Source organism: Cinclus cinclus, chromosome 1 (genome assembly GCF_963662255.1).
Source record: "Cinclus cinclus chromosome 1, bCinCin1.1, whole genome shotgun sequence".
Lineage (NCBI taxonomy): Eukaryota > Metazoa > Chordata > Aves > Passeriformes > Cinclidae > Cinclus > Cinclus cinclus.
This window is the reverse complement of record NC_085046.1, coordinates 25,340,477-25,367,008: the sequence shown is the minus strand read 5'-3', so window position 1 is coordinate 25,367,008 and position 26,532 is coordinate 25,340,477. Positions and strand designations below refer to the sequence as shown.

Sequence of the window (26,532 nt, the reverse complement as noted above, 5' to 3'; positions counted from 1 at the left end):
CCTACTTTTACAACTTTTGCTCCTTGTAAATGTCCTATTTTTAAACAAGCCACCATATGGGGCAGGCAGGAAGCAGAGCAACCACCAGGCTTGCCAACAGCCAAGCAACAGAGGCTTTACCTCAGCCAAGCAGCAGAAATGCTGAGATGGGCTAGCACCCCACTGGCCAGCCAAGCACAACGGAGGTGCTGGGGCTGCCATCCTCCCTCTTCATGTGCTGAGCCCAGCACAGTGCACACACAGAGTGCACACACACAGAGCCTCTCCTGGGACAGTAAACAAGGGCACCATGGCCAAACAGGCCTTGCAGGTCCAGCAAGTCTGGCCTTGGGTAACCAGCCAGCCTGCAGCACCAAGGACTGGCCTTGCAGTCAGACCATTACTGGGCCATTCATTAACAGGACTCTCCCAAGCATAAAAGTGGCTTTTCCCCTCACTGACTAATTACAAACCCTAAGGGCTGAAGTATAGGCCTCCCTTCAAGTCAGACAAGGTACTTGCCAGCACAGGAGCTCTCCCTGCCGGAGTGGGTCCGGACGAGGGCCACAAAACCAGTCAGCAGGGCTGGAGCAGCTGTCCTATGAAAAAAAGGCTGAGAGAGCTGGCATTGTTCAGCCTGGGGTCAGAAGTCTCTGGGGGGAGACTTGACTGTGCAGCTTTCTTTTCAATATATACAGTTTGTGAGAGCGACTGAGATAGACTTTATCAGGGCCCAAGTACAAGAGGTAGGTTGTTAGCTGGAAGAGTGTAGGGTCTAGATTGCACATAAGAAAGAATATTTTTGTGGTGAGACACTGGAACTGTTTGGCTAAGGAAGTGACAGATGCCCCAGATGAAAACGTTCAAGGTCTACTTAAATGGGACTATGAAGAATCTTGTCTTGTTAAAAAATGTCCATGGCAGAGGGGTTGGACTAGAAGACCTTTAGAGGTCTCTGCCAATCCAAACCATTCTGCGAGTCCATGACCAAGTGAGGCTGCTGTTTGCCAGACAGCAGTGTTCAGCTCCCAGCAGCTGCAGCAACTTTTTACTCTGTTCTGCCCTAGCAAAAGCTTGATGGGCCCAGCCTTGTAATTAATCCATAGTGGGTTTGAAGTTTTGGCTGTTTGCAAAAAATTTAAATTGAGAGAAGCAGCCTGTAGCTTGGAGGTGGAAGCTTGGCTGACTCTATTTGCCAGCTATTTACACTGGTTGCTGTTGGAATCCTTTCTGGGCTAGGGAATACCCGAAAAAATGAGGAAAAAGAGTAAATAAGCAATTTTAGAAGAGAGAGCAGATCTACCAAAGCTGTTAAAGAAGTTAGAGCCAGTCATCTCTTTAAACTGAAGTCTTTCATCAATCCCAGAAATTTACTCTGCAGGGTGTTTCTTTTATTTTGGATTTCTACAGCTATAATGGCAGTATGAAAGGCCCAAGGATAGGTGTTGGAAGCCATATGCTTGCTTCATCAACAGGCTGGAGTGAGGTAAAAAAACAAGTTTAAAAGTGCTACACAATTAAATCATCAAACCCTGACTCCATCTAGGTGGGTGGATAACAGCTGGCTGCAGGAAACAAACATGCTGAAGGTAACGGAAGCAGGATGCAACGAGGGAAGAGTGCAAACTCCTATTATTTTAAGTACAATCCTCAGAATAAACCCTTGACACTTAAAAGACAGGAATTGAAATCATGAGCCACTTTGCTGTTACAGCTACTTATTTCTCTGGACTGTTTTGGCAGTCTGTGTGGTGCTCCCATGATCATCTCTGCCTTGAACTTGAGTACCAGAGCTTCAGAACACCAAAGTCTGACAGCAGAGAGCAGCCCTCACTATGGCAAGTGAGAGTTTGATTTTCAGAAAGATTTTTAGAGGACAACACAAAGAATGAGACAAGCCCCATGGGGGACTTTTGTGATCTGTGGTTCACCTGAGTGTTGGGCTGATCCAACCTTTTCTGCAAGGTTTTCCCTGGATTTAGAGTCAGCAGCCATGGTTGCAAGAGCCAGAGGCACGGGAGCAGTTATAGACTCTTCCCCCAAAATGCCAGTCTGTGCTCTGAAGTCATAAAACCCTGCCTGGGGCTGTGAGCATCCCAATCTCATCTAAACATGGGTCACCACTGTTGTAGCAGGTCATTTCCAGCTGGAGAAGAGCTTGCAATGGCACTGATCTGGCTGAAAGCTTGCCTCCCTCCTCCCCCCAAAAAATAAAAAACATAACACTTGAAGCAGCAGAGGCCACAGAGGTGTGCGAGGCTGCGCAGTGGGGATGCCAGCAGCACTACCACAGCCCTCAGGCGAGACTTGTGGTCACCTCTACTTGTCACCAAACCACAACCAAGCTCACATGCAAGATACTTACAGTCATTGCTGCTGATTACAAGACACCTTACTTGAACAAAATCTTCCTTTTGTTAATTCTTAACCTTCCCTCCCCCTCCAGCGCTGAGCAGTTTGCAGCCTTTGCTTTCATTGTTAAGGGAAGTGACCCAGGTCTCCTTGAAGGCAGGAGACCTCTTGGCTTCACCAGCCTTTGCAATGTTCCTAAGTTACTAGTGCTGTGCTTCAAAGCCTGGCTATACCTCAGAGTGTGCAGGTCCATCTCACTGCTTGCAGTTTAAGCCATGGGAATGTTGCCAAAACAAAGTATAAAAGGAAATAAGATTAAAAAGCAAACAGGCATTCAGGAAGAAAGGCTGAACTAAAGACTACTTTTTACAGAGCCTGTCTTGGCCCCATCCATTTTATCAGCTCGTCCTATCAGCAAATATTAAATACAATTGAGAACCAGTAAAAATCCATAATGGTAATTTTCCTACTTGAGATTTGGAGGAGCAGATTGAACTGTCCGTCCTGGGGTGGTTTCTAATGAACAGAGGCAGGTTGTCTGTAAGTGGTTTGGGTTCCCTCTCTGTTCCTCATAAACATGAAACATTTAATGCAGGGCTTAATTGAGGTTGTGGTATCTAATGTTTTCTTTAATGGTTGTTATCCAGTTGAGAAAAGGAAAGTGTTTCAAGATACAAGAAAATATTTTTATGGCCTCAAAACAAGTCCTGTTGTGTAGCAGCACCAACACAAACCAAGTTCCTTTCTGCAAGGGCCAACTGCCAAAGTGAAGTAAGTGCCTTTCTTCAGGGAAGATTAATCCAATATATACACCATCAGCAATCTCTAAATCTCTATCAAGGCACAAAAGTTTCTGCACCAGGGCCTATCAGGAAAAAAAAAAAACAACCCAAACACCTGACATATGACAGCATCAAGTAGCTTGGGACCAGTTTTACCATGGCTCAGGTAATGATGTTCCTGTCCCCAGTGCACACCACCACCATGGTGCTGCCAGAACTGCCAACAGCTGCAGGAGTCCAGGTTCACAGGTTTTTTTCCCTGATTTGCAACAAGGAGATGACATCTCCCAGTCATCAGAGATGGTGGAAATGAGACTCCATGCAGGGGGAGCCAGCAGGGCCTGTACCTACAGTGGTGGGAAATGAAAACCTTCACAATGGTGAAGGCTGAGAGATGGACAACAGCTCCTGCTCTGGCAGACCTGCACCCACAGGACAGAGCCAGTGCCACGGAGTCCCTGGGCCAGGAAGAGGTTTGTTGGCCAGTCTGGAGGTACCTTTCCTCACTTACTGAATACAAAGTCAGGTCATGATACAGAGCAGTATTCACAGCCTTTCAGCCAGGATTCAGCCAAAGGGGCAGACTGCAAGCTACAGATGGCGTGATTTAGAGAACAAATGACATTTATCCAGGCTAATACTCCTCTGGAGTATTAAGGCATCTGCTGTGTTCCTAACCCAAGGAACATTCTGTATGTATCAATACAGACATACAGGTTACCCTCCAAATCGGGGGCCTAGGCTGCCTTCTCTTTCCCCGTGTTTAGAAAGTGCAAGACCTACTGCTCCCATCTTCATCACTCCCCTATCCCCAAAGGATTAGTATTCCCTTGCAGAAGAGGAAAACAAGAAAATCCTCCCTAGAAGAGAACAGATTTCTTACGTAAATTCAGAAAGTGTTTATCTCTTCGATATTCTCCACAAGAACCAAAACCAGAGCCACCATTGTGCCCAAACTCATTTCATGAATAAGAGTCCCTGAATGCAGTAACAATCCTTAAAATACACCTACATGCCCAATCCAAAATATAACCATGCAGTCAAAGTAACATGGAATCATCTCTGTACTGTTAGAGACTGAAAGCTACATCTGAAGTTTCCTATATTTTCAGCAACTGACACCAAAATGAATGGATCTCAGCATTCTCACGATGTACAATGAATTAGAATCCAAAGGAATCACAAAAACAGATTTAAGCACTTCTTCCCCCACTTAGCATTTCCTCATAACAGTATTTAGTTCCCAAAGGCAATACCCTTTTAAAAATCTTTTATGAGTTCTTGCTTCCCTATGTGAAAAACCCAAGGATAGCACCAACCTTATGGAAAGGGAGGCTGCTACCCACCCTCTGAGAAACCTCTGCATCACAGAGATAGGGCACAACTAGAAATTCTTATCCAAATTAAGCTCAGAAAGGGAATAATTGCATCACCCAACCTTTTTGGCACCAAACTTTAACAGGAGGTCTAGTTTCTTTCAGCTTTCTCCTTCGAGAAAGAACCTCTGTCCATAAAAATCTCAAGAGCACTCAGATCTCACCTGCAGAAAGTAGATGGACACCCAGTTTTAGTTAACATGACTGATGCCTGGCAGTCTGGGATTCAGATAATGCTGTTTACTTACTACTTATTTGGAGAAGTTTAAAACAAAGGTACAAAAAATAAGATTACCATGGGTGGTATTATTATTGCCCTGAACAAACCCTATTTTCATCCAACAACTGCACAAATCACTGAAAAGTTTGACCACACATTTAACTGTGCACATACACAAAAATAAACCTCACACACCATGCCTTTTCTACAGGCACAGTCACTAGCCTAATTGTCCTCTGTTATGAAGCTCAGTCTTTAATTCAACAGGGAGAATATACAACCTTCTCTTGTCCCAGGTTTCCAGCTCCTCTGCCTCTGAGCTTTGCAGGCTACAGATATGGCAGCCTAAAAATTTCCCATCAGAACTACATACAACCTGAGGTAAAATTTCAACTATTCTTAAAAATGGGGTCACCTCTCTATTCAGCTTCATCTAATTGCTCTTCTAGTCATCAACTGAATTTGCAGTTTAACTTACATATTCACTTCCTATGTGAGGAAACTCCCTCCTCTCAGCCCCACTTGAGTAACACATTATTTCTGTGACCTGCTGCACTCCAAAAAGACAACTCCTACCCTCCAGTTTCTTACCACCTCTCCATTGTTATGACGCTATAGAGGAGTGCCAAAATCAAAAGAAGTAACAAAGCTGCCCGACTACCTCTACTTTATTGGAGACCCCATTCATGTTTGACACACCAAGAATTTCCAGAAGCCAAAAGTTACCCTAAAAAACCTACTGCAGTGTAGTTTAAAAGATGAGTTAACACTCTAGTTAAAAAATTGCAGCATGTGCTTCTTTACTGAGGCAAGAATTCTTAAGAGTAGTTAAAAAATTCCACCTCTTTACCACCAACAGAAATATAGGATGTCCCAAATTATCTCAAGTCAGTAAGGCTTATAAAAGCCACATTTGAGCACATCTTTTGTAAAATAATTTCATTTTAAACATATCAACACTTGAAATCTTTCCTTGCATGTTGGCTCAGTAATTAATTATACTTAGTGCTAAAACACATTTTTAGTATGAAGTCATCTACCTATTATTTTCATACTGCTTAATATTTCATCTCTGCTAAAATTAAAGTTCATTAGTAAGTATATCCTATGTGTAGGTATTTACTAACTGAAATTAAGTTACTCTTCAACCATCAAGTGGATCACATTGAGCTCCTACAAAGCCACCTTCTGGTTTTTCCAATACTTTATTCCTATAGCTCCTCCCTGAGCCTTTTACAGTCTCTGCCAACCTAGACTTTTCCAGGACTGGTTCCACTAATGCAAACAGAAACAAGATCCACACATTTTAACTACATGTCAATCTTTAATCAAACAACTTCCTTCAGCCAAGTACCAAGTATGAATGACTGTACGTGTAACGCGTGTACTTTCCCCATCTTTAATTCACTTTTTCCTTGCATTTAGGTTCTGGACATACACATTAGGAACTTGGGTTATTTACTCCCAGCTGAGTTGCTTCAAATCTGTGTTTTCATGGCTGTATTTTACACAGCAAGGCAGGCTGGTTTACAGCAGTAATTCATGTAATCTTCTACTAGTTATCGGTTATATCCAAACTGCTTGGCTTGTACCTCAAGTAATGTCTGAAGGTCCCAATCCATTACCCTGGAGGAAGGCCAGGGTAGGAGAAGCTGATTTGCTAAGCCTCGATGGTGTTTGTCTGCAACTGAATAAATTAGAGATGTTGGCTGACATCAAAACTGCTCTTGTTCATGTTACTCCTTACACTTACATACTGTGGAGATACTGAGGCTCTATCCTTGTGTCAGTATCTGGCCCTTCTCAAGAGTTGTCAGGAAGCCAGAAATCACTTCCCAGGCAGCTCCCCGTTTCCTTAAAGCATGTCACCATCTGCTGTCCCCTACCCCAGCATACACAGCCAAGGACTCTCCTTACACAGACCTACAGTCTCTGACCAGACACTTCCAGAGCCATAAATTACTAGAAAGTGTCTTTTATTCACAAAAAGGGACTCAAGGCAAAATTATTTCATTACCTCTCTACTCTCGGTGCTTTTCTGACTCCTTCTTTTGGCTCTGGGGAAGACAAAGGCAGTCAGTTACACACAGCACACAAAGTGTGGTTCATGTGGAAAATAATCCAAAATGTGACTAATCAGGGAAGGCCTAAGTTCATGGGGATGCTTAGAACTTCCCTTTGACACAAACTGCATCACATCTCTGCAGGGCAAGCTACATGCTTCTGTCAAAGTACTTCCTGAGCAAACACCTCCCACTCAAGGACAGCCCTGAAACTGCTGCAGCCAAACACATTTAAGGGCCAGGACAGTCACAAAGCTACTCCTAGGAACCCCTTCTAGCTGATGATGAACTGGCTGAAATGAAGCCAATCCTGACTGAAGGACATCAAGCATTCTCGTAGGTGGGTGGGATCACAGAACCACAGAATATCCTGCGTTGGAAGGGACCCAGAAGGGTCATTGAAGTCCAGCTTATGGCCTTGCACAGGACTTTCAGTTAAGTTCCAGTTAATGTTTCTAACGTAGTTACACAGAAACCTTTTAAGATTTGTGATGCTGAAAACTTAAAAATTCCCACTGACTGACAACAATAAGCATTAATCCATTCTTGATGGTTATTGCCATAGTCCTATTCAGTAAATACTGACTTTGGAGGATTTACATGTATTTAAATATTATCCTTCTTTCTCCCTCATTCCCCCTCACCCCCATCTGGAAAGAATTATTCTGTAAGTCAAATGACAATCATTTGAGTCATACAAAACAACATGAAACCAAGACTGTCAGTAGATTTATACCACATCCTTTAGGAGTTTAGTTCAGTTTCACATCGTGAAACATCTAATGGCTTTCATAATTTTCATCAGATAGCTTGAAATTAACCATACCATAAACACAGCAGCAGATACACAGTTTCAAATAAGTGACTTTTTCCTGTGCTATGTAGAAATAGAGTATGCTATGTAAAGCATATTTAAACATTCAGTTATTTTTAGGGTTTTTCCCTGCTTCTGAGTACAGCATTATGCAAAAATCAACAGATAAGAGATTATCTTGTTCTAGAAGACATGGCACACTAGTCATACATGGTTGGCATTATTCTAGATGTAAATTTGGAACAATATTAAAGTTTAATTTCCTCCTATGGTGCTTCACGCATCATTTCCAAAACAAATGAATGAACCACTGCTTTTGTATGTTGTCCCCACCACTTTTTTTTTAACTATAATTTTTTATTTAAATAAGACACAGGAACTTCTATACCGAAAAAAATACAAAACAAAAGCCACACATTTCCTTGTGTAAAGCAATATCGTGTGATAACTTGAATACTGTTCAGCACAGTGGCTAGAAATAACAGTACAACTATGTACAAAACTTTAAACAATATTTGACAGATTTCTACAGCTGGATGTAAAATACATTTGAGATAAACAACTGCTGGGAAATTTACATGGCAAAGCATTAGCTTTAACACATTTGGTTCAAAACCTTCAATTCTGCTAAGAACAAATGTGCATTTTAATTAATATTTAGTTTCTCATGGAAAAAATATAAAGCACATGTAATGGCATTGCAAATATTGTACAGAGTTCAGCACTGATCTAAAAATCACTCATCATATCCCCTGGTAACCTAACACCAATAACTGAGACTACAATTTCTTATCTGGACATAGCCAGAGCATAAAAAGGTGATCATACTGCAATGTTAGTCTAGAAAGAAAAATATTAGAAGGAATCAATACTTACATCATGAGTATTTTCTCCCCTTTATCTTCAGTCTATAAAATACATAGTGTTTTCACCTAGGCCTGAGATTAGTAGGGTTAAAGATGGCTGTTGTGTTTCAAGAAGCTTTTTCACATGAAAATGGTCAGAGACAGACCTCTCTCCTTCTACATTTTCTGCAAGGGGAGTCAAAAAACAGTGGATGTTTTATAGGCTGCGAATTCCACCTTGTAAGACAGTGTTAACAAAAACTCAGTAATAAAAAGGAAGGAATGCTTTATCTTCAAAAAAAGCATATATCTAGTGAGTAGTTACTGGTGGCTCGCTCTCATCCCCCTCCCATCTCACCTTCAAAAGCAGAAAAAAAACCATAAAAGAGCATGTTTAAATGCTCCTAGTAGCTGCAGGCTACTAATCTCTTCAATTCCTGGAAAAGGTGAACCTTATTCTCTTAGGAGCAGACAGCATAAACTTAGTTCCACCTAGCTGAAAGCAATGGAGCAAGAACATCAAGTTTATTTTGCCTTTGGGGTCCTCTTTGTATCACAGGAAATTATCTCTGAAAGCAATGCTCCTCTTTTTCTACTACTGTAGAAGAGAACCACAAACCCAATCTTGCCATGTACTATTTTGAGAAAGTGTCCAGCATGCAAAACCAGGATTATTTTACATGGATTTTTCTTTTATTCACACTTAAGGAGGGGAGAAAGCACACTTTTACACACACAGCTTAAGTAACTGAAAATTATGGGAGAAGCTTTAAGTAACATGAACTTAAAACTATTTTTTCCCCACCCCTCTTAGAACACCCACTTGCTACTTCTGGACTTTCATCCAAACACAATTACTCACTACATAAATAAAACGCTGCTCATCTAACACTGCTCAACAAAATCTGAAAACCTATTTCCAACCAGCAAATGAATGAACATTTCCAAAAGAGAAACTAAACATTAATTTGACTTTTAGACGGTAACAGTAGCATTTCACATCCTTAACTGCCAACAAAAACCATGAGAGGAAATCCCCAATCACCCCCCATGAAACCTGAAAGAATTTCTGTCCTTTTAGCAAAAACATTCTTGTCTTTCAAAATCCTCTCACACACAATGTGGAATGTTTCTCATGTACAGCCTAGTACTGAACACTTTATTTGCAACAGTTTAACAGTCATTAACTGAGCAACACCTGAAACCTTTAAATGCCACGATTTTACATCTATTGAAATGACAGTAAATGCAACAGTTGTTTTACTTGTAAGCACATGACAAAGTGATATACATCACAGATTTGCTGGTTCTCCTCATGTTCACCCATGTCCAGGATCATCACTCACCTGGATCTGAATGCACTTATTCCAAGAAAGTGGAATGTATGAGGAAATATAATGCATAAAACAAGGAAAGGCAAAAGAGTGATGTTCCCTCTTTAGCTTTGTAGCTGTAAAATATTTTATATTCCAATATGATATACATTCCAAGTTACCTGAGTTTACACTTCAAGAGAAGTACCTGAAGCTAGGCCATAGGGTGGGCACTGTGCACTGCTGTGGCCATCTTTTTTTTTTTTTTTTTTGCATTGTGTGTATTACAGAAGTTAGAAACATAAACACCTGGATCAATTGTAAACATAATCCTGAAGTACAGTATTTTCCATAGGACACAACACAGCAAGACATTTTCTATTCAGACAGGCAACATTTTTTTATATATAGAGAGAGCTTATTTATACTGTAGAATTTGAAACAGAACACAGGACACAGTACTAATCTGGTCAAATGTACTATGAAATGCATAGTCTCCACTTAAAATGCTTAATGAAACACGGATTCTGCAGGCATTACTCCTTTCTCACCAAAAAATGCTGAATATGGATTCTGTCCCTGCCAAGAACAGTGTTGAGATATTGTTTTGAATGCTGCTAAGTATTCCGTGGTGTTCTGAAAGGTTGCCACCTCATGCAGATGTATCTGATCCAGGATCTCCTCACTCCTTGTTTCGGGGCAGAGGCCTGCTCCACCTTGCTCTAGATTAACACGTAGCTCTGAGGAGAGGAATGCTCTTCAGTCTGAATTTCTTGCAAAAGCGGCTGCTGCTGCTGGGACGGCTGCTGTACTGGGATCTCTGGGGAGTCCATTGTGCTGGTGTCATCTGACAGAGATGAGAAAGAGACCCGAGACGAAAGCTGCTCAACAGTCAGGGTGCTCAAACCTGTGCTTTGACCAGAGTTTGGAGAGTTCTTCAGCGTCAGGTCTGAAGCAGGAAGGAGGGGGCCCAGGAGTTTTACAGGACAGAAAGCTGATCCGGTTGGGATGAAATTAACCTTGTTTTTGTCAGGACATGAAAAGAGAGGGGCTGAGACAGGCTGACGAGACCTACAATGAGAAAAAAGATTATATATCTGGCCAGCTGAGATATGTTTCACATCATGAACTTTGTGATTCTATACATTGCTAAAATGTGAATGACAAGGAATGGGATTAATTGGACAGAGGGGCAAACATCTTCCATATTGGTAGTCAGCTAACTGATCCACAGCATTAAAAATAGTACCATCACAAAAAATGACTTGGTAATTACTGGACGAACATGCAACTTGCAGCATGAAAAATCTGCAGTACATATCCACATGAAAAAATGCCACAGTTAATTTAGAATGGCACAAATTCTTCTTTGATAAGCGATGGAGCAAAAACATATTTAGTAATTTTAAATTCCTTTGAGGACCTCCATAAAACAGATCTTATTTCCTATATTCCATAATTTGTCTGGAGGCTTTTTCCACAACCCAACATTGTTCCCTTTACCACCCAGCAGGCAACAAATGCTGTTAGAGCAAGAAAAGTCCCCTCCTTAATTTTTTCATCCACAGGAGCTTAGCATGCAACCTCAACAGAATGTGCTGTGCTCAAATACTGCTGGGTCTAGGGGAAAAAGACATGATGTCCAAAAGTTTAACTTCCAATTTCTTGCTCAGCAAAAGTACTGAGCGAAATCTATGCCATAAGCATACTAGCATCTACAAACACTTTACATATGTTTCACTCCATTTTCTATGTTTTATACACATCAAAATGCTACCTATGCTTGATAATTATGACAAGGGATATTTTTGCTTAAGCCATGAAAATTTAAAGTGTTTAAAAAAAAATACACAGAAAGATGTTTATATAAATGCTCAGGAAATCAATGTACCTTATCCTTCCTGCTTGGATTTTTGTTGCCTTTTATAAATGCACAAAAAGAGGTGAAACACTCCATTTTCTCTTCACACCAATGTAAACACTTGAACTTCTCTTCTGCACAAACTATAAGAATAGTTTGCTCCTGAAAAACCCATCAGCTGGAATAGTTTATTCATCTGCAGTTGAATAGGCTCAGTAAACAGGTTTACTGCTTTGCAGATACCAGCTGATATAAAAGGCATTACTTACGACATTTCCTCAAAGACCTTCACTCGCTCACATCCCTCTGGGGGCTCTCGTTTGAACATGTAGCTGTTGTTTGGTTTGGGAGATGAGGCATACTTGGGCAACGGTGAGCTACTCCCACTGTCTGAAAATTTAAAGCAGTTATATTACTAGAGATTGAGAGTGCTTTGTAATTAAATTCGATTTCCAAACAAGATGCCTTTTTTTCACAATTTAGTCACTACGCTGGTTTGCTTCTACCACAATGCTTCCTTCATTGCAGGCTACTTCTAACACCCTTGTATAGCACATTTCTTCTGAGCAACAGCTTCAGTGCAGCAGCAATCTATTGTGTAACAACACGTAACAGGAGGATATTTTTATCCAGAACACTGCAATCGGAACAAAGCAGAGCTGTGATCCTGGAAACAAATACATTCTTTATTACACAGTTCAAAAACCATAAATGAACAAGGTAATATGCATAATACATGCAGAAGAATTATGAGTGGTAATGATAAAATGCCTTCTCACTGTATAAACAGTGTGATTAAAGATGTGTGTATACATCTTGTATCTTGTTTTAAAACAGACTTCTTCACTGGAATATTGACGTCAGTCTCATGAACAGCTCAGACGTTGCAACAAAACAACACACATTTGTAACACAGGTACTGCTACCTCATCATTACAATGTCTTATCTTACTTGCTTCACAGTTGTGAAGTTGCTTTAGTATCTAGAATAAAACTTCTACAGTTTAATTCTCTCATCACTACTGGCTATATGATAAATGTATTCTTCATAACTCCAGCTGTGTGCCTTTTAACCAAACACACTTAGAATTAAAGGTGTGAAGATCTAGGACAAAAGGCAATGGGCAGATTTATTTGTACTTCTCAAAAGTATGAGAGAAGGCTCAAGTCTGGTAGTTACAAAAGCACAGAAGTCTGAAATATTAAAATTATGAATTATTATTAAAATAATTATTATTATTAAAATTATGAATTATTTAAACAGTCATGCTGACAACATTATAATAAATGTATCCAGGAAATAAAGAAATAGTTATTCACAGACAATTAGTTTTCTGCAGTGGCTTTTATCTTTTTAAAAAGTGCAACATCTCTCCCAGGGTAGTATTACTGGTTCCCTATTCAGTGCTTAGGATTACAATTAAAAAATGAAATAGCAAAATTAATGAGGACCCACTAACTTAAAAATACACCTTAATTGGACAGAAATAGCTGCTCCTGCTTTAGTTCTTTTGAAGTCTTTCCACTAATGTGGGGTACATTATTTTTAGCTCAAGTTTATAACTTCTGTTTACTTTCCTGTTGCGCATGTGTGTTGTCTTTTCAGCTAACCAAGCTTCAAGCACTATGATCTAACTTCAACAAAGTGGACAGATTTGTCTTTAACAGCTTGCAAAGAGTAACTGCACAAACTATTATGTTATCATGACTCAAATACCAAGGCTAATCATTAGATGTTTTGAAACGTTTCTGCTTCCTCTTACAAGAAAAATCAACTCAAATGTCACACTTCCCTTTGAAGATTTATTATGAAAGATACGATAAAAATGTTGAATTTAATCTCAGTAGCACATTGATTATTCAGCTCTTTCCTCCTGTAGAGTGAATACAGGACTTCTATTTACAGAATTTTTGGTGTTAAGTATGAAGGCAGAAAATGCTTGGGGACGATACAGGTATTTGCCAAGCTGGAAGCATGATGGTCTTGTTGGCATCTTTCCGCTGTTGGCACATACTGCTCATTCCAAACACAGAAATCATTAACAGAACCCAGACAGTTTGTTTCCTCCTTCTAATATTTAAAATTGAAGATCCAAGTTTCTATTTAAAAAATTAGACACATAAAATGCACTACTGTTCATTCCACTGATGAGTGGAAAACCATGGCAGTACATCCAAGCGAAGAATCAAACAGCTTCCAAAGTTAAGTCAGTTCTTGAAAGATTTAAGTCTTGTTTACTAGCCATTTCAGCTTTCAATCAAGTTTTCCGTTTAGTTAGCCCTGCCTGGCTGAAACTTTCTATGTAAGACAGCTGCTAAACAAGTATCTCTCTTTACCCTCCCTGCTTTTAAAGTTTATGAAGTTAGATTTCCATTTTGACCAAATGCAGAGCACGCACTATTTGAAGAACACGTGTGGGTGTGAGGAGACTCACACGTACAAGCTGGGTGCTGGGTGAGAGCAGAAGGGACTGGGAACAGAGTTCAAGTGGCAAAAGGTGCAATTCACAGCTTAAGCCAGTCTCCACTTCTGTATCCTGTAAGCTCTGCAGTGCTAAATTGTCCTGTCATTAATCTCTGACACACAGCAAATCCATCTGCGTTGTCCAAGTGTTCCATGTGCGTGTTTGCTGCTCTCTGAGGCCCCAAGGCCATGCCTTCCAGTCCCACCAGCAGGGAGCACGCTGCTGCCAGTGTGTCCCAGCCCACCCATCCCATTCCACCCCATCCCATTCCATCCCCTTTCGCCCCATCCCGCCCCACTCCATCCCATCCTGCCCCGCTGACAGCGACTGACCACAGAATCTTTAAAGGGAGTTTAGCTGCCACAAATGTACAGCAGACAAAACAGAGTCACATCACATGGAATTTCTGGACACATCTTTAAAAACATATATTCTGTTATCTAGAAAATTCTTTATCGTCATTAGAACACTAAAAATATTATTTTAACCTTAATACCAGAAATTATAGCTTGCACATGTTGTAACAACAAAAGTGGCTAACTAAAAAGAAACCTGCAAAACAGTTTAAGTGACTATACTTAAACAATAAACTTTGCTAGTGAGCCTTGGGATTAGTTCTGATAGGTTCAAAACTAATAAGACAATCCAAAGACTTTACTAACAACTTTCCTTTAAAGAACTACGAATCAGATGCCCAAAATTTAACAAGCATCTTCACAAACATGTTACTTCTAAGAACATGCTACCAACAGTGGGACTACTAAATGCCATGTAAAGGCACCTAAGTCAAAATTCCTGAAAAACAGGGTATGCAATCTACATTCGTGCAAAGAAACCCCTCCAGATTTCATCTGCTTACACCTTCAGATGCTTTTGAATTTCAAGCAGCCCCTGTCACAGCTGCTGAGGATGCTATGTAGGGCTCTGAATTACAGTTTTGTGTATGATTTAATACAAAAATCATAAAAACCCAGGTGCTATGAAAACACTTTCATTCCCAACCCTTCCTTGTCTGCTCTAATCAGTACTGTGCAGTATCACTGCTCTGTCCAGAGCAATACTGTGGGCCTTTTCTGAAAATCAGCTTTCACTTGCTCTTGAAAAATTCAATTATTTAACTGCTTCTTGCAGACAGGTAAACCCAAGAGTTGACAGAGTCCCAAGGGCAGCTGGGAAGGCTCAGGCCAAAGCACAGCTTTGCACAAAAAGTAAAAGATGCTTTAGGAATGTAAAGCACTGTTGTGTCTCTTCAGAGCATTGGCTACTCTCACTGCTCATGTCTCTCAGTTAAACTAACCTTCCCTTCCTACTCAGCAACACGTCCCACAATCATTAGTAACGCTGATAACTCCACTTTCTAAAGGTAAAGCCAAGTTATTTCCATCAAGAGGTAAACTAAACCTTTGGAAAAGTAACAAGAAAACATCATGAAAACATCTACTTTTGGTTGCACAATGCGTATTTCCAAACTTAATAGGCCTCACAAAAAACTGATGATGGTTTTATTCTAGCTCACTAAGGGTTTTAAAATGAAGGTGTGAAAACCTTCCCAAGTTTTTATTGTACAGAGCAATTAACAGCCACAACAAATGTAATAAACTGTCCCTCAAACTTGCCATTCTGTTGCAATTTCTACCTATATCCCTCATTTATCTATAATTTAATGATTTTTGAATTAACGTTCTTATTCAGAACAACCAGCCTGTAGTATCTGGATGATATGAGAGCAAAAAGCACCTTTCTGACTCTACTTTTATGACCTCAGAACAAATTACTTTCTCTTGGAAAACTGCTACATGTTTTCCTAGTTTTTACCTTGCCCTTAAAAGAATTAAGTTGTAGTAAAATTCAAGCTTTTATCTTTCATATGCATAGTATTATGTATCTTACTTAAACTAATTTAAAAATGCCATTATGATGACTTTAAAAACTGGCTGTTTATCATCACCTATTTATTTATCATCATCTGTTTATTATCACCCACACACTTCTCCTGGAGAAGGCTTTTGATATAAGCCTAGCATTAAAGCCAGTCTTAAAACCAAAATCCACAAATAAGTATCTACTCATACATTTCACTCCACTCAACTGTTCAAAAAAATCCAAGGCAGGAGATAAAAAGCCTTGAAAAGTATTAAAAAGGCTAGATGCACTACTTCAAACTGTCTTCACTTGCTACTGCCAATAAACGTACCACTGAAAATTCCCATTACTGTGATAACCGAGTACTGACTGCAAAAGCAATTATTCATTTCCTTGCTTTTTAACTTATAATTGTTATCAGAACATATATGAATCAATTTACCTGTCAAGATTTTTTTTGTGTGCTAATACTTTAGTAGATGTTTTTCTATAGTGATTCAGTCTTGACAACATAGTAGAATTCACATGCATAGTGTAAGAAATAGGAGTTTGGTTGGGCAAGCTAATACCACTGTTATTTTTGGAGCATAGCCCACTATCATGTTTAGCTAAGGCTTTTACTTTAATGTGGTTAACTTGCACACTTACACACACCCACCCCAAGTTCAGGATTTGGGCAGATGGATGTGTTTTCCACTGCTTCCTTTTAAATCCAAGTTGGGGAAAAAATACTTTTGAGAAACCAAGAAAAGCTAGTATTTCTCCTGCTGACTTCCCCAATCCTATTCCCAAATTACTTTAGCGATTAATAAACAGACAGTATTTACACAAAAAAAAATCTTAACCTTACTTATAACCTCAAAACACTGCTATCTTTAGCTCACTGGTGTACATATATAGTAAATCTTAGAAGCTTTCATTTCCTCTGTGAAACTTACTCCTCTTAGCTTGCATGATTTCCCCAAATCCTACATTCTTCATACTAAAGTCCATGTTTCAGCTAGCTGACCAGAAGCACAAGGGTAATTTTATTAGTAAACGGTTGTCAAAAAAAACCCAAGGTCTTTTTTACACTGGTGTCTATATTCTCATACTCCATAGTCTGTCAGTAACTCTTAATAACTGAAAGTTATTAATAAAGTTATTATGAGTCCAGTTGTACTCACACTATAAAACCAAACAATATTTTACAGACTTAACAAAAAGACCCCCACAGGATATTGATAAGCACATAAATTACTCAGAATTTTTGAGCGGTTATGCAGAACACACAGAAGTAATTACCCATCACCAGGTGATCAAACAGGTATCTGAGCTTCAAATCAAATAGCTTCAAGTGGAATGTCAGAGTTCAGAAGCAGTTCTTTTAAAAACAGTCCAAAACTTCATCACCGTTCTTAACAGCAAGCAACTCACCTATGATAAATATATAGTCTACCACAAACCTTCCTGAAACCTTTCTTAAACATAAACATGTTACAGACTGAAATCTTCATAAATAGTTAACTGTTTGCTGTGCTCCTCTGACGTATTTATGGAAGATGTTTGTGAAGTTTCACAAACAAGAGGGAAAAAGATATGTAAACAAACAAAACCAATTTTCAGATAAATCCTCAATCCCTCCACAACCATCAAACAAAAACAAAAACTGATGTAATGAATAAAATGAAGGTAGTTGTAAAAGCATGACATCACATGCCTCCCATAGGTAAAGGCAGGCCATTCTACTCTCACCTTTATCACGGTCATAGAGCAAATCTTCTGCTGAACAGGGACTCCCATCCTGAGATTCAGGAGGGCAAAAGGGAGAGACACACGGTGAGTGACTGCTGCAGCTGCTGCTGCGCTCCTGGACAGACGGAGTCTGTGTGTCAATGCTTCGGGTACTACTACTGCGATAGTGAGCAGGCAACGGCGCCCTTCGACCGTCAGGGATATCCAGAGGCTGCAGGAGAAACAAGCAATTCATGTTAAACAGAACACATCAAACTCACAGCGATGCCAGCCCGCAGCACTCATAAGCGAAGGCCTTAAGAACACAAACAAGGCATTTTTAAAAGAAGATCTCACACAAGAAAATAATGCAGTGTACAATGTACAACATACGTTAATTACACTGGCGCAATGTGCACACGTTCCAACGCCAAGTTAACATCCACACTTCAACATGTGCCAGTGTTATGTTTTTATGGTTTTTACAATAGTTTAAAAAAAAACCAAACCTCCTACACTAATTATATTTAGTACCACAATTTTCAATAAAGGTCACTGCTATTATAAAACAAAAACAAGTACCCCAACAGAGATCATATTTGGATAAAAGGGAAAGTAGAAAATGTCAAATACAATGGCATACTATTGCCATAACAACCAACTGAATTACAATTATAAAAGGAAACCATCCAAGTTTTGCTAGTAAGTTGTAATTCTCCAGCACGCCCCTACATTCCATGCTTCTATAGATGATGCCCACCCAGGCTTGTAACAAGGCTCATGAGTTTTGTCTTGAGCCAAAGCTAGTAAGCTCTGCCTGCCCATATCAGCCTAGCTGGCACTGGCCAGAGTGATCCTGCATCCCACTCTGCAACATACTGCATAGACATGTTCACAGCAGTAGACTGGCACGTTCCACTTACTTGTCCTTCCCAATGGAAAATTAGGTTTTTTTAAAAAAGACAGTGCTGCTTTAAATGTAAGAAATCAAGAGGGAATTAGAGTTTTGCTTAGAAGCAAGGGGTAAAAAATGTCTGCAAGATTTAAACAATTTTTATTCTCGCTTCACAGTGAGAACTGTGTCCAAACCATAGAGAACAGCTTAAATGTTCTAGCTACAAAAAATTAATGTCTTTTTCCTTCTCACTTCAAGTGAACATTTTTATTTTACTGCCTCTCTTCCACATATATTCCAAAACTATAACAGCTTGTTCCAGAGCCTAAAATTCAACCCAACACTTTTGCTAGCAACGAGGACATGACACCTATTGGCTGAGTATCACATTCTCCCCTTTTCAGCAACAGTCTTTCCAGAAAACCACCACGTTACAGAGAGGCAGACGCAGCAGAGCAGGAAGATAATTTTCTTCTTATGAGCCTCCCAGTTAATATCATTTCATATTTCAAGTAAGAGCAAAGAAACACACTATAAAGAGAACATTACAGTTGCTCCATCAAATGCTGTAAGGTTTGGGCACAGCTGTGTGGTCTGTTCCAACAGCTCAGTTCACATTGCGTATGCGTTACAACACGACTCAGTGTTCTACTCCCATCACCCCCAACAGGCCCTGACTCATTCAATGCACAAGACAGACCTGCAGCATTGAAGCATTTGTTACACAGACAGAAGAGAGAAAACAAGACTGAAGTTGTAGAAAGAAAGCAGTCTCATAATTATAAGCAAACCAACAAAGAAAAAAAAACACACCAAAAAAAACCCCAAAAACTGCCATGCAAAACAGCATTTTTATTTCTTTCTCTGCCACAAAAATTCTGCGAGATGTCAGGGAATTACATGAACTAACCTCTGTCTTTTAAACTATCTCTTCTGGATGCTCAGTTTATACAGGTCTGATTTATAAAAGTCCTCTGCATTAAAAGATGCAGAAGACCACCACAGGAGCTGCATTCTAAACTCCTAAAATGGAATGCAGCATCCTGAGTTACCTGAAGAACCACACTACAGAACCCTGATGGATTTGTATTTCCCCATCCATGAAGTGTAAATAATATCCTCTTTCTTCTCACATAACTGTGATGTAAAGTGGACAAAATTTTGGACGCGCTCCTATTATAAATAAGCAAAATCTCAAGGAAAAAAATCAGATTTCTGACTTCAAAGTGAGGTGTAACAGTAAGCATGAGGACACAAATCTAAGGAGGAGAAAACCAGCAAACAGCTCCTCATTAAAGGCATGCACTATGGTCTATGTAACAGGTAAAACAAGGATTCCTGGGAGGGGAAAAAAAACCAGTAAGTGATCACTTAATTAAAGACTTCAGGATAACACAGATGTTTTTCCACACCTGGAGGAACAATGTAGTCTCAGGCAGTCAGGAAGTATATCCCACATCACATATTTCAATATCCCCTGAACTAATGCCTGAGGTATAAAAATAATCCATATTTTCAGACACATATCTAAATACACACAAGCAGAAAAAACTAAATATTTCTCATTCTTTACAAGTGCAACAACATTTAAGGCATAAAAAAATGCCAGTTAATAGTTCATATTATTCTGCTTTTGTATTTATCTTTCCCACAATGCTGACAAGTGCAAATATCTCCATGAATATACCAACTAAAAGTATTTCACTTATTAAGAATTTTATGTATCAAACCTGATCAATGTTAAAATGCAGTTTTGAAGTTACTTTCCATGATGGCCAAACTATTCTAAAACTTACAAGATAAGAAAGAGGGTAACTAATTTGGTACAGCTGCTATTAGTTTTCATAATGCCCAATGCATGGAAAACAACAAGAAATTACTGCATTCTATATGCTATTTCTTGAGGGGTTTCTTTCAAGTATGTCAAGTCATGTATTAACCTTATGCCAAATGCATTCTGACAGGACACTTGTCCATTCCTATGGGATATGTGCTCTTGGACACAGTTACACGCTGCTCTCACCTCCCTGCAAAGGTATGAAAATGCTCCATTTGACAGCAAGCAATAATTTCTCAGTACACCGTTAAGATTCACCAATTTGTTTTCAGTATTCATCTTTTTGCTGTGAAAAACCTCAAAATACTCTACTAAGAAGAATCAGAATGCTACTAGTCTATAATATTATCAATGGGAGTCTCTTCACAAGATGTACATCTATTTGGGAGGCAACTTCTTCAGAGTAAAGCATTTAATGCTATTGATTTTAAAACTTTCCTCTAGACTGGAACACAAAGGCCAGCATAGGAAAGTGCTTCTTCCTGCTGGCGTCAGTGAAGCCATCAGTGCATTAGATAAGGTGTAAGTGCAAAAACCATAATGTATCCTGGGAAGGAACACTTGGTAAAAAAACAATTTTCAGATTAAGGCTATGAAGATTTAAGTAAGGATCTTCTGCATCTGTGCAAAATAAGTCATTTTATTACAGGATTAAGTTTCCACATAGGTACATTAAACCACCTTGCCATCTCCTTCCAGAAGCATCAGAAATCAAACAAGGAAGGCAGTAATCAGTTTACTCATGTTGTGCAATAGTCCATCAAGATTTCTTTATTTTTAATTACTTCTACATACTTGATAGTTCTGGTAAAATGTTTTTCCTAACAGGAGGCCTGTGAATTTATCTGTGTACTGCTACAGGGAACTTTCCATGATTTTCACTATCGTATTTAATAAGATGGAACACCTCTTATCCCCTAATCCCTACAAAAACTCCATCCTCTTATGATACCTCAGTCTCCAATGATTGTGTTGTGGAATCACATCAGGACAAAAAACAAAAGCCTGCAACAACTTCACAAAAAGCTGGTTCCACCTTACAAGTTATGGTGAGAACCTTGTCAGAGTTAATCAGCAAGTTATAAAAGAAGGAAGGAAAATATATCCAAGAATTTTGAATAAATGCATTAGAACACGAATTAAAAGTTTTATTAGTAACTTGAAACAAAAGAGGTGATTAAGAAGTGACTCAGGACAACTTAGTTTTATGAAAGCAATAAGGAAACACCTTCTAACCAAGCAAGATGAATTATGTGAAAAAATACAGCTACAGCTAAACTGCAAAGAATGAAATTTTTTTAATATTTTGACCACTATGCAATCTCTCTAAACTTTAAAGTCAATTGGATTTTTAAAAGGTAATAACACAAATACATTACTAATTCTCAATTATCTTTATGAAAAACAAAAATAAAAGGACAATACAAGAGTGGTTTGCATTTTTTTCCCTTTATAACTACAATTTTAATCCTCATTAAGAGGTTAAAACATAATTTTAAAAAAGTTTCAAAGAAAAAACAGAATTAAATCAGCATGAGTAAAGACAGAAGACATATTCCAAAGCAACTATCTTTGACTGTGCTTTCAAAATAGTTTATAAAAATACAAAATGTTACAGCAAGAAAGAATGGCAGAAAACAGAAAGAAAAACAAACAGGTTCACTAGCAGTGAAACCAGTGAAGTTTGGTTTCCTATGGTTTATCTTTTGTTCAGTAATCCCTAACCTTTAACCCAGTTGCCCACACTCCCCAAGGCTAAAACACAGCTAAACTGTTTTATTAGGAGAAAGTTCACCAGCAGCAAGATTGAGTAAATTATGATCTTGTTATGATCTTCCATAATCAAACTGAGATCCTGTAGTCACAAAGACGGTGCTAGGAGTCCCACTCTAGGTCCCACAAGGCCAGACTTCACAGAAATTAACAGTTACATAGCAGGAAACAACCTTCTGCCCACAAAGATGGACTTGACTTCAAGGGCAATGTCTGATTTATGACTTTCTTTTGTGTCTGAAACCTTCCCCAGCTGAATGTTTGGAGGAAGAGTTCACTATTGCCTTGGTTGTGTAAACTGACGAGCACCTCTGGCCCAAATCCAACAATGCACTTAAGTATGTGCTTAACTGTTCTGCTGGATCAGAGTCAGTACATTCAGTAACACAGCAGAGCTCTGCATCCCAAGCAATAAGCTGTTAAAACCCAAGGACAACATTTACAAAGATTATCTGTCTGATAGATAAATGAAATATCCTGCAACTACAGGAGATTACAACCACAGACAGCAACATCAATGGTGCACTACAATACACACTTTCTTGCACTCTCTTTGGAGATGATGCAACAAGGCTTATTGAACTAGGCTTTCAAGTTTAGATTTTTTTTTTTCCTCCGTATTTCCCTGGTACAATACACACATCTTCTAAAGGGATAAGACAGCCTTACTACTACATTATTTCATTATTAAGACTGCTTTGTCCACACAACTAGGTGTCTGGAGAAGCCAAGACTACTCCAGAACATTTTAAGTTTACTACTGATATGAAGAACTGCAAATATAAGGTTTCAGAATCTTAAACCTCTGATGAAAGTTTTTTAGCTTGACTTGTATACTTAATTGCATTCATGAGAACAGCACCTACACCTTGGAGAAGATTAGAAAAAAACCATGGAGTACTTCATTCCACAGTAGAAAATTTTCACTAGCTATTTAGGAAACAGTGGCTGTAAACCAAGTATTCCACATTTTAAGTGTCATCTAAATACTAAATGCCTCACTGGAAAGTCCAATGCTCCAAGCAAAGCTGCCCCATTTGTCAGTATTTCCCATACAGAGATGTCCCATTACAGATCACAGAGGTTTCATGGCAGTAAAATGGTCCACTTTCAGTTTATGGGAAAAGAAGAATTAAAACCAAAAAGGAGACCATAGCACTGGAAGCTTACATCTTGCTCAAGAAAGAGTGCAAAATGAAGCAAATGTAACAATCTCCTGATCTCTAATTACTTACTACCACACGTGAAGCGTCTGAAGGTTCTAACACTTCCATTTCTCACAAAAACTTTCATGTTCTCTACAAAAAGGGCATTCTAAACAAAGTAGGTTTGGCCAGAAGCCCTTTAAAAGTAAAGAAAAACAAAACAAAACAACAACAAAAAATACCAAAACAATAACAACAACAACAACACCACAACCCCATCATGCTAAAACACTGAAGCAAAGTTTTCAAACAAACAACTCTTTGAAGAAAATTATTTGTAATTTCAACCAGAAGGCAGGCTCCTCAAGAAGAAGGTTTTCCCTGTGTTTATAGATTACAAGGAGATAACAATCATAAACATGTTACTATAGACTTACCTTGGATACTTCTTCTTTTCCACTGTTCTCCTTAATGAATACTTTTTCCAGTTCAGGGCTTATTCCTTCTACATTACACGGCACACGTGAAACAGTTGATTTTGGCACTGAAATGTTTGACAGTGGCATAGGGACAGATCTGGAAATACAAGCCTAGAAGGTAGACAGCAACATGATTTGAAGACGGAAAACAGAATAAAGGCAGAAGTCTCAGACCAAAACTAAAAACATTACCAAGTAAGAAGCTGTGTATTAATTTTGTCATCTAGAAGATCATCTTTATTCAGTGAATTTAAATAAGAACAAATGCCTGCATAAATCAAAAGCCAATCAAATAATCTCTTACTTAACTCAAAGAAGAGTTGTATAATGTATAATAAGCATTCTATGACTTCACTTGGTACTAAGTAGACAGGTGTATGTACTTTCCAGAGGCACTTACACCACAGGGAGACAGGGAGTGCATGGGGCCCTGACACTAATGTAACTGGGATCCAAAAGGAATTTTGTAACATTCCTAAAGCTTAATGACTTGACTGAAATATTCACTTAATGCACTTTTACTCTTTTGGTTGGTGTTAACAACTGAAAAATAAAACATTTATTCTGAACCTTTAATTTCATTAGCTTATAGCTTTTCAGAACTTTATGTCAAAGGTCTTCAGAGAAGTCGTCCTGAGTTTAAGAAACAAGCATGAAAGTAAGTACAAATATGATTTTCAGAAAAGCCTGTTGAGTAGAGCTCTCTTACCAACAGGAAACATTCACAAGAGCACACACACCATGTTTTGCACAGTCAACCTTAAAAGCTTCACCTTGGCAGCAGCTACACTGACAGCCATGAACAGTGCTCACGTGTCAATCAATGTTCTCCTGCTCACAGGATCACTGTGGATGACAATACTTAAGACAAAATGTCAACTTTTTTTTTTGAGTTCTTATCAAGTGAATCTTGCAAAACGTCCATCTCACAAGGTCCAAGTCATTTGCCTGCAAGCAGTCTCTGACTGCCAAAACACAGTGCCTGCAGAATGGCTTTATCAGAGAACATCTTTCTGAGAAACCAAAATGTCATGTGAGCAATGATGAAGGGAGCTCCAACTATTAAAGAATGTCTCTTCACAGCACATGTCCTTGGTGGGTTTCAAACTGTGTCAAAGACTTATGTGACTATAATGGCACAGGTACTTGCAACAGCTTACTTTGAGATGTAAAGCAAAACCCTCTTCTATGCAAAATGAAGTAGGATCCTTTGTTATAAAGGCTAACAGGTTCAGGAAGACCATCAAATTCCTGTTATTTTCATGCATTACATTTTGACAAGATTGTATGCCCACAGAAGGAATGTAAGGAATCAGCCATCACAGCTCTACCAGCTCCTCTAACTAGCTGCTACAGAACACAAGGTAGTTAAAATGGTATTCAGGAACCAACATTTTAGATGCTCAAACGGTGGCCTGTTAGTAACACAGAGTCTAAGTTAAGAATCTACTGCTATAGGTGAAATTTAATCAGGACTCAAATATCTGCACTTCCAAATAAGCCATGGTTAAATGCTACAAATACCTTATGATTTATGAAGATACTGGCTGAACCTCACCTGAACTTCGCAACTGTAAGTGGGTTTCAATTTTGCTGACAGGTTGTCATGACTAGGTCATGATTGCTCTGGGCATCCTCCACTGCACCCTGCTTTGGTACTTTCCTTTTCTTTATTTTCTATTATTTTTTAACTAGCCCAGATGGAATTGGCTTGCAAGACTGATAAGCAAATACCTTCCAGAGGAGCCTTGAAAATTTACCACAAAAAAATTAGTCTGTGAAGCAAGTATGCTTCCCTGGAAGTACAACTTTATCTGGCCATGCCCACAACTTTTACAGCATCATAGTGTATTTCAGTTGTTATCCTGGTGCAGCTCTTCTTTGATTATACAATGACCATCAGATAAACTCGGGTGAAGGTACAGCAGTATCAGACTGTTAAGCATTTCAATGTACCACACAAGAGAACAAACACAAGACAGATGGGAAGGTTCAGCAGGCTATTCAGCCAACCCTGATAGAGGCTGTCAATATAAGGAACTACCCACTTACCTGAGTCTGACTGATTGCTATATGGTTGCCATGGAGAGGTGACTGACGTTCCTTCTCTTTGTTGTGACGACTGCTCTGCTTACTGCGCTGAAGCTGCTGCCTCAGTTTGGCAATCTGCTGGAAAGAAGTTCAGGTGAAGTGAGAATGACTTATCGAATGGGCAACTGCCCAAATCTTCACAGATAAAGTGAATCATGGATATTTTAATCCTCTGGAGAATTTTGCAGGCATATGGGATTGCCTCTCCTTGAAGTATGAGCAATAAAGCTTCTTTCTGCTTATCAGATACTTCCTCCAAAGTATCTGCCCTATTCACCAACCTGAATATGACAATAGGCTTAGTTTATTTATTCAATTTCCTCATTTACACACAAGCACTGATGCAAACAAAAGTAGTCAGAATGACAATTCGTAGCATCTTCTAACTCAGAACTGGTTTAAACAGGGAACTTTGAACCCTACAGTTTAATTCGTTTGATCTTAAACCAGAGCAAAACTTTTTAGTGATAATACATCATAAAAGCAAAGAACTTTCACAAACAACTGGCACTCAAAATGCACTGTTCATCTCTGAATACTCATTTAATACATTTAATAGCATTTTCCTGCAGGCAAAATTATCACAGATTCCTTCAGGCAGATGGAATTATCTTTCCTGCTGTCTGCTGCAAAGATGTCTAATCAAAGTTACATATTTTAAATGTC

General features: G+C 39.0%; 1 protein-coding gene across 1 annotated transcript in view; it reads right to left on the bottom strand.

Annotated features, from left to right (window-relative positions):
- Nucleotides 1-7,936: 7,936 nt before the first annotated feature.
- The window catches only part of GLCCI1 (glucocorticoid induced 1), a 54,419-nt gene continuing 35,823 nt past the window's right edge, over nucleotides 7,937-26,532 (bottom strand). The window contains exons 4-8 of the mRNA XM_062508064.1: nucleotides 25,828-25,944; nucleotides 23,734-23,886; nucleotides 17,668-17,878; nucleotides 11,875-11,995; nucleotides 7,937-10,815 (exon numbers count right to left, since the gene is read on the bottom strand). Coding sequence (XP_062364048.1) covers nucleotides 10,467-10,815; nucleotides 11,875-11,995; nucleotides 17,668-17,878; nucleotides 23,734-23,886; nucleotides 25,828-25,944 — 951 coding nt within the window. The 3' untranslated portion in view covers nucleotides 7,937-10,466. The remainder of the gene's footprint in view (nucleotides 10,816-11,874; nucleotides 11,996-17,667; nucleotides 17,879-23,733; nucleotides 23,887-25,827; nucleotides 25,945-26,532) is intronic.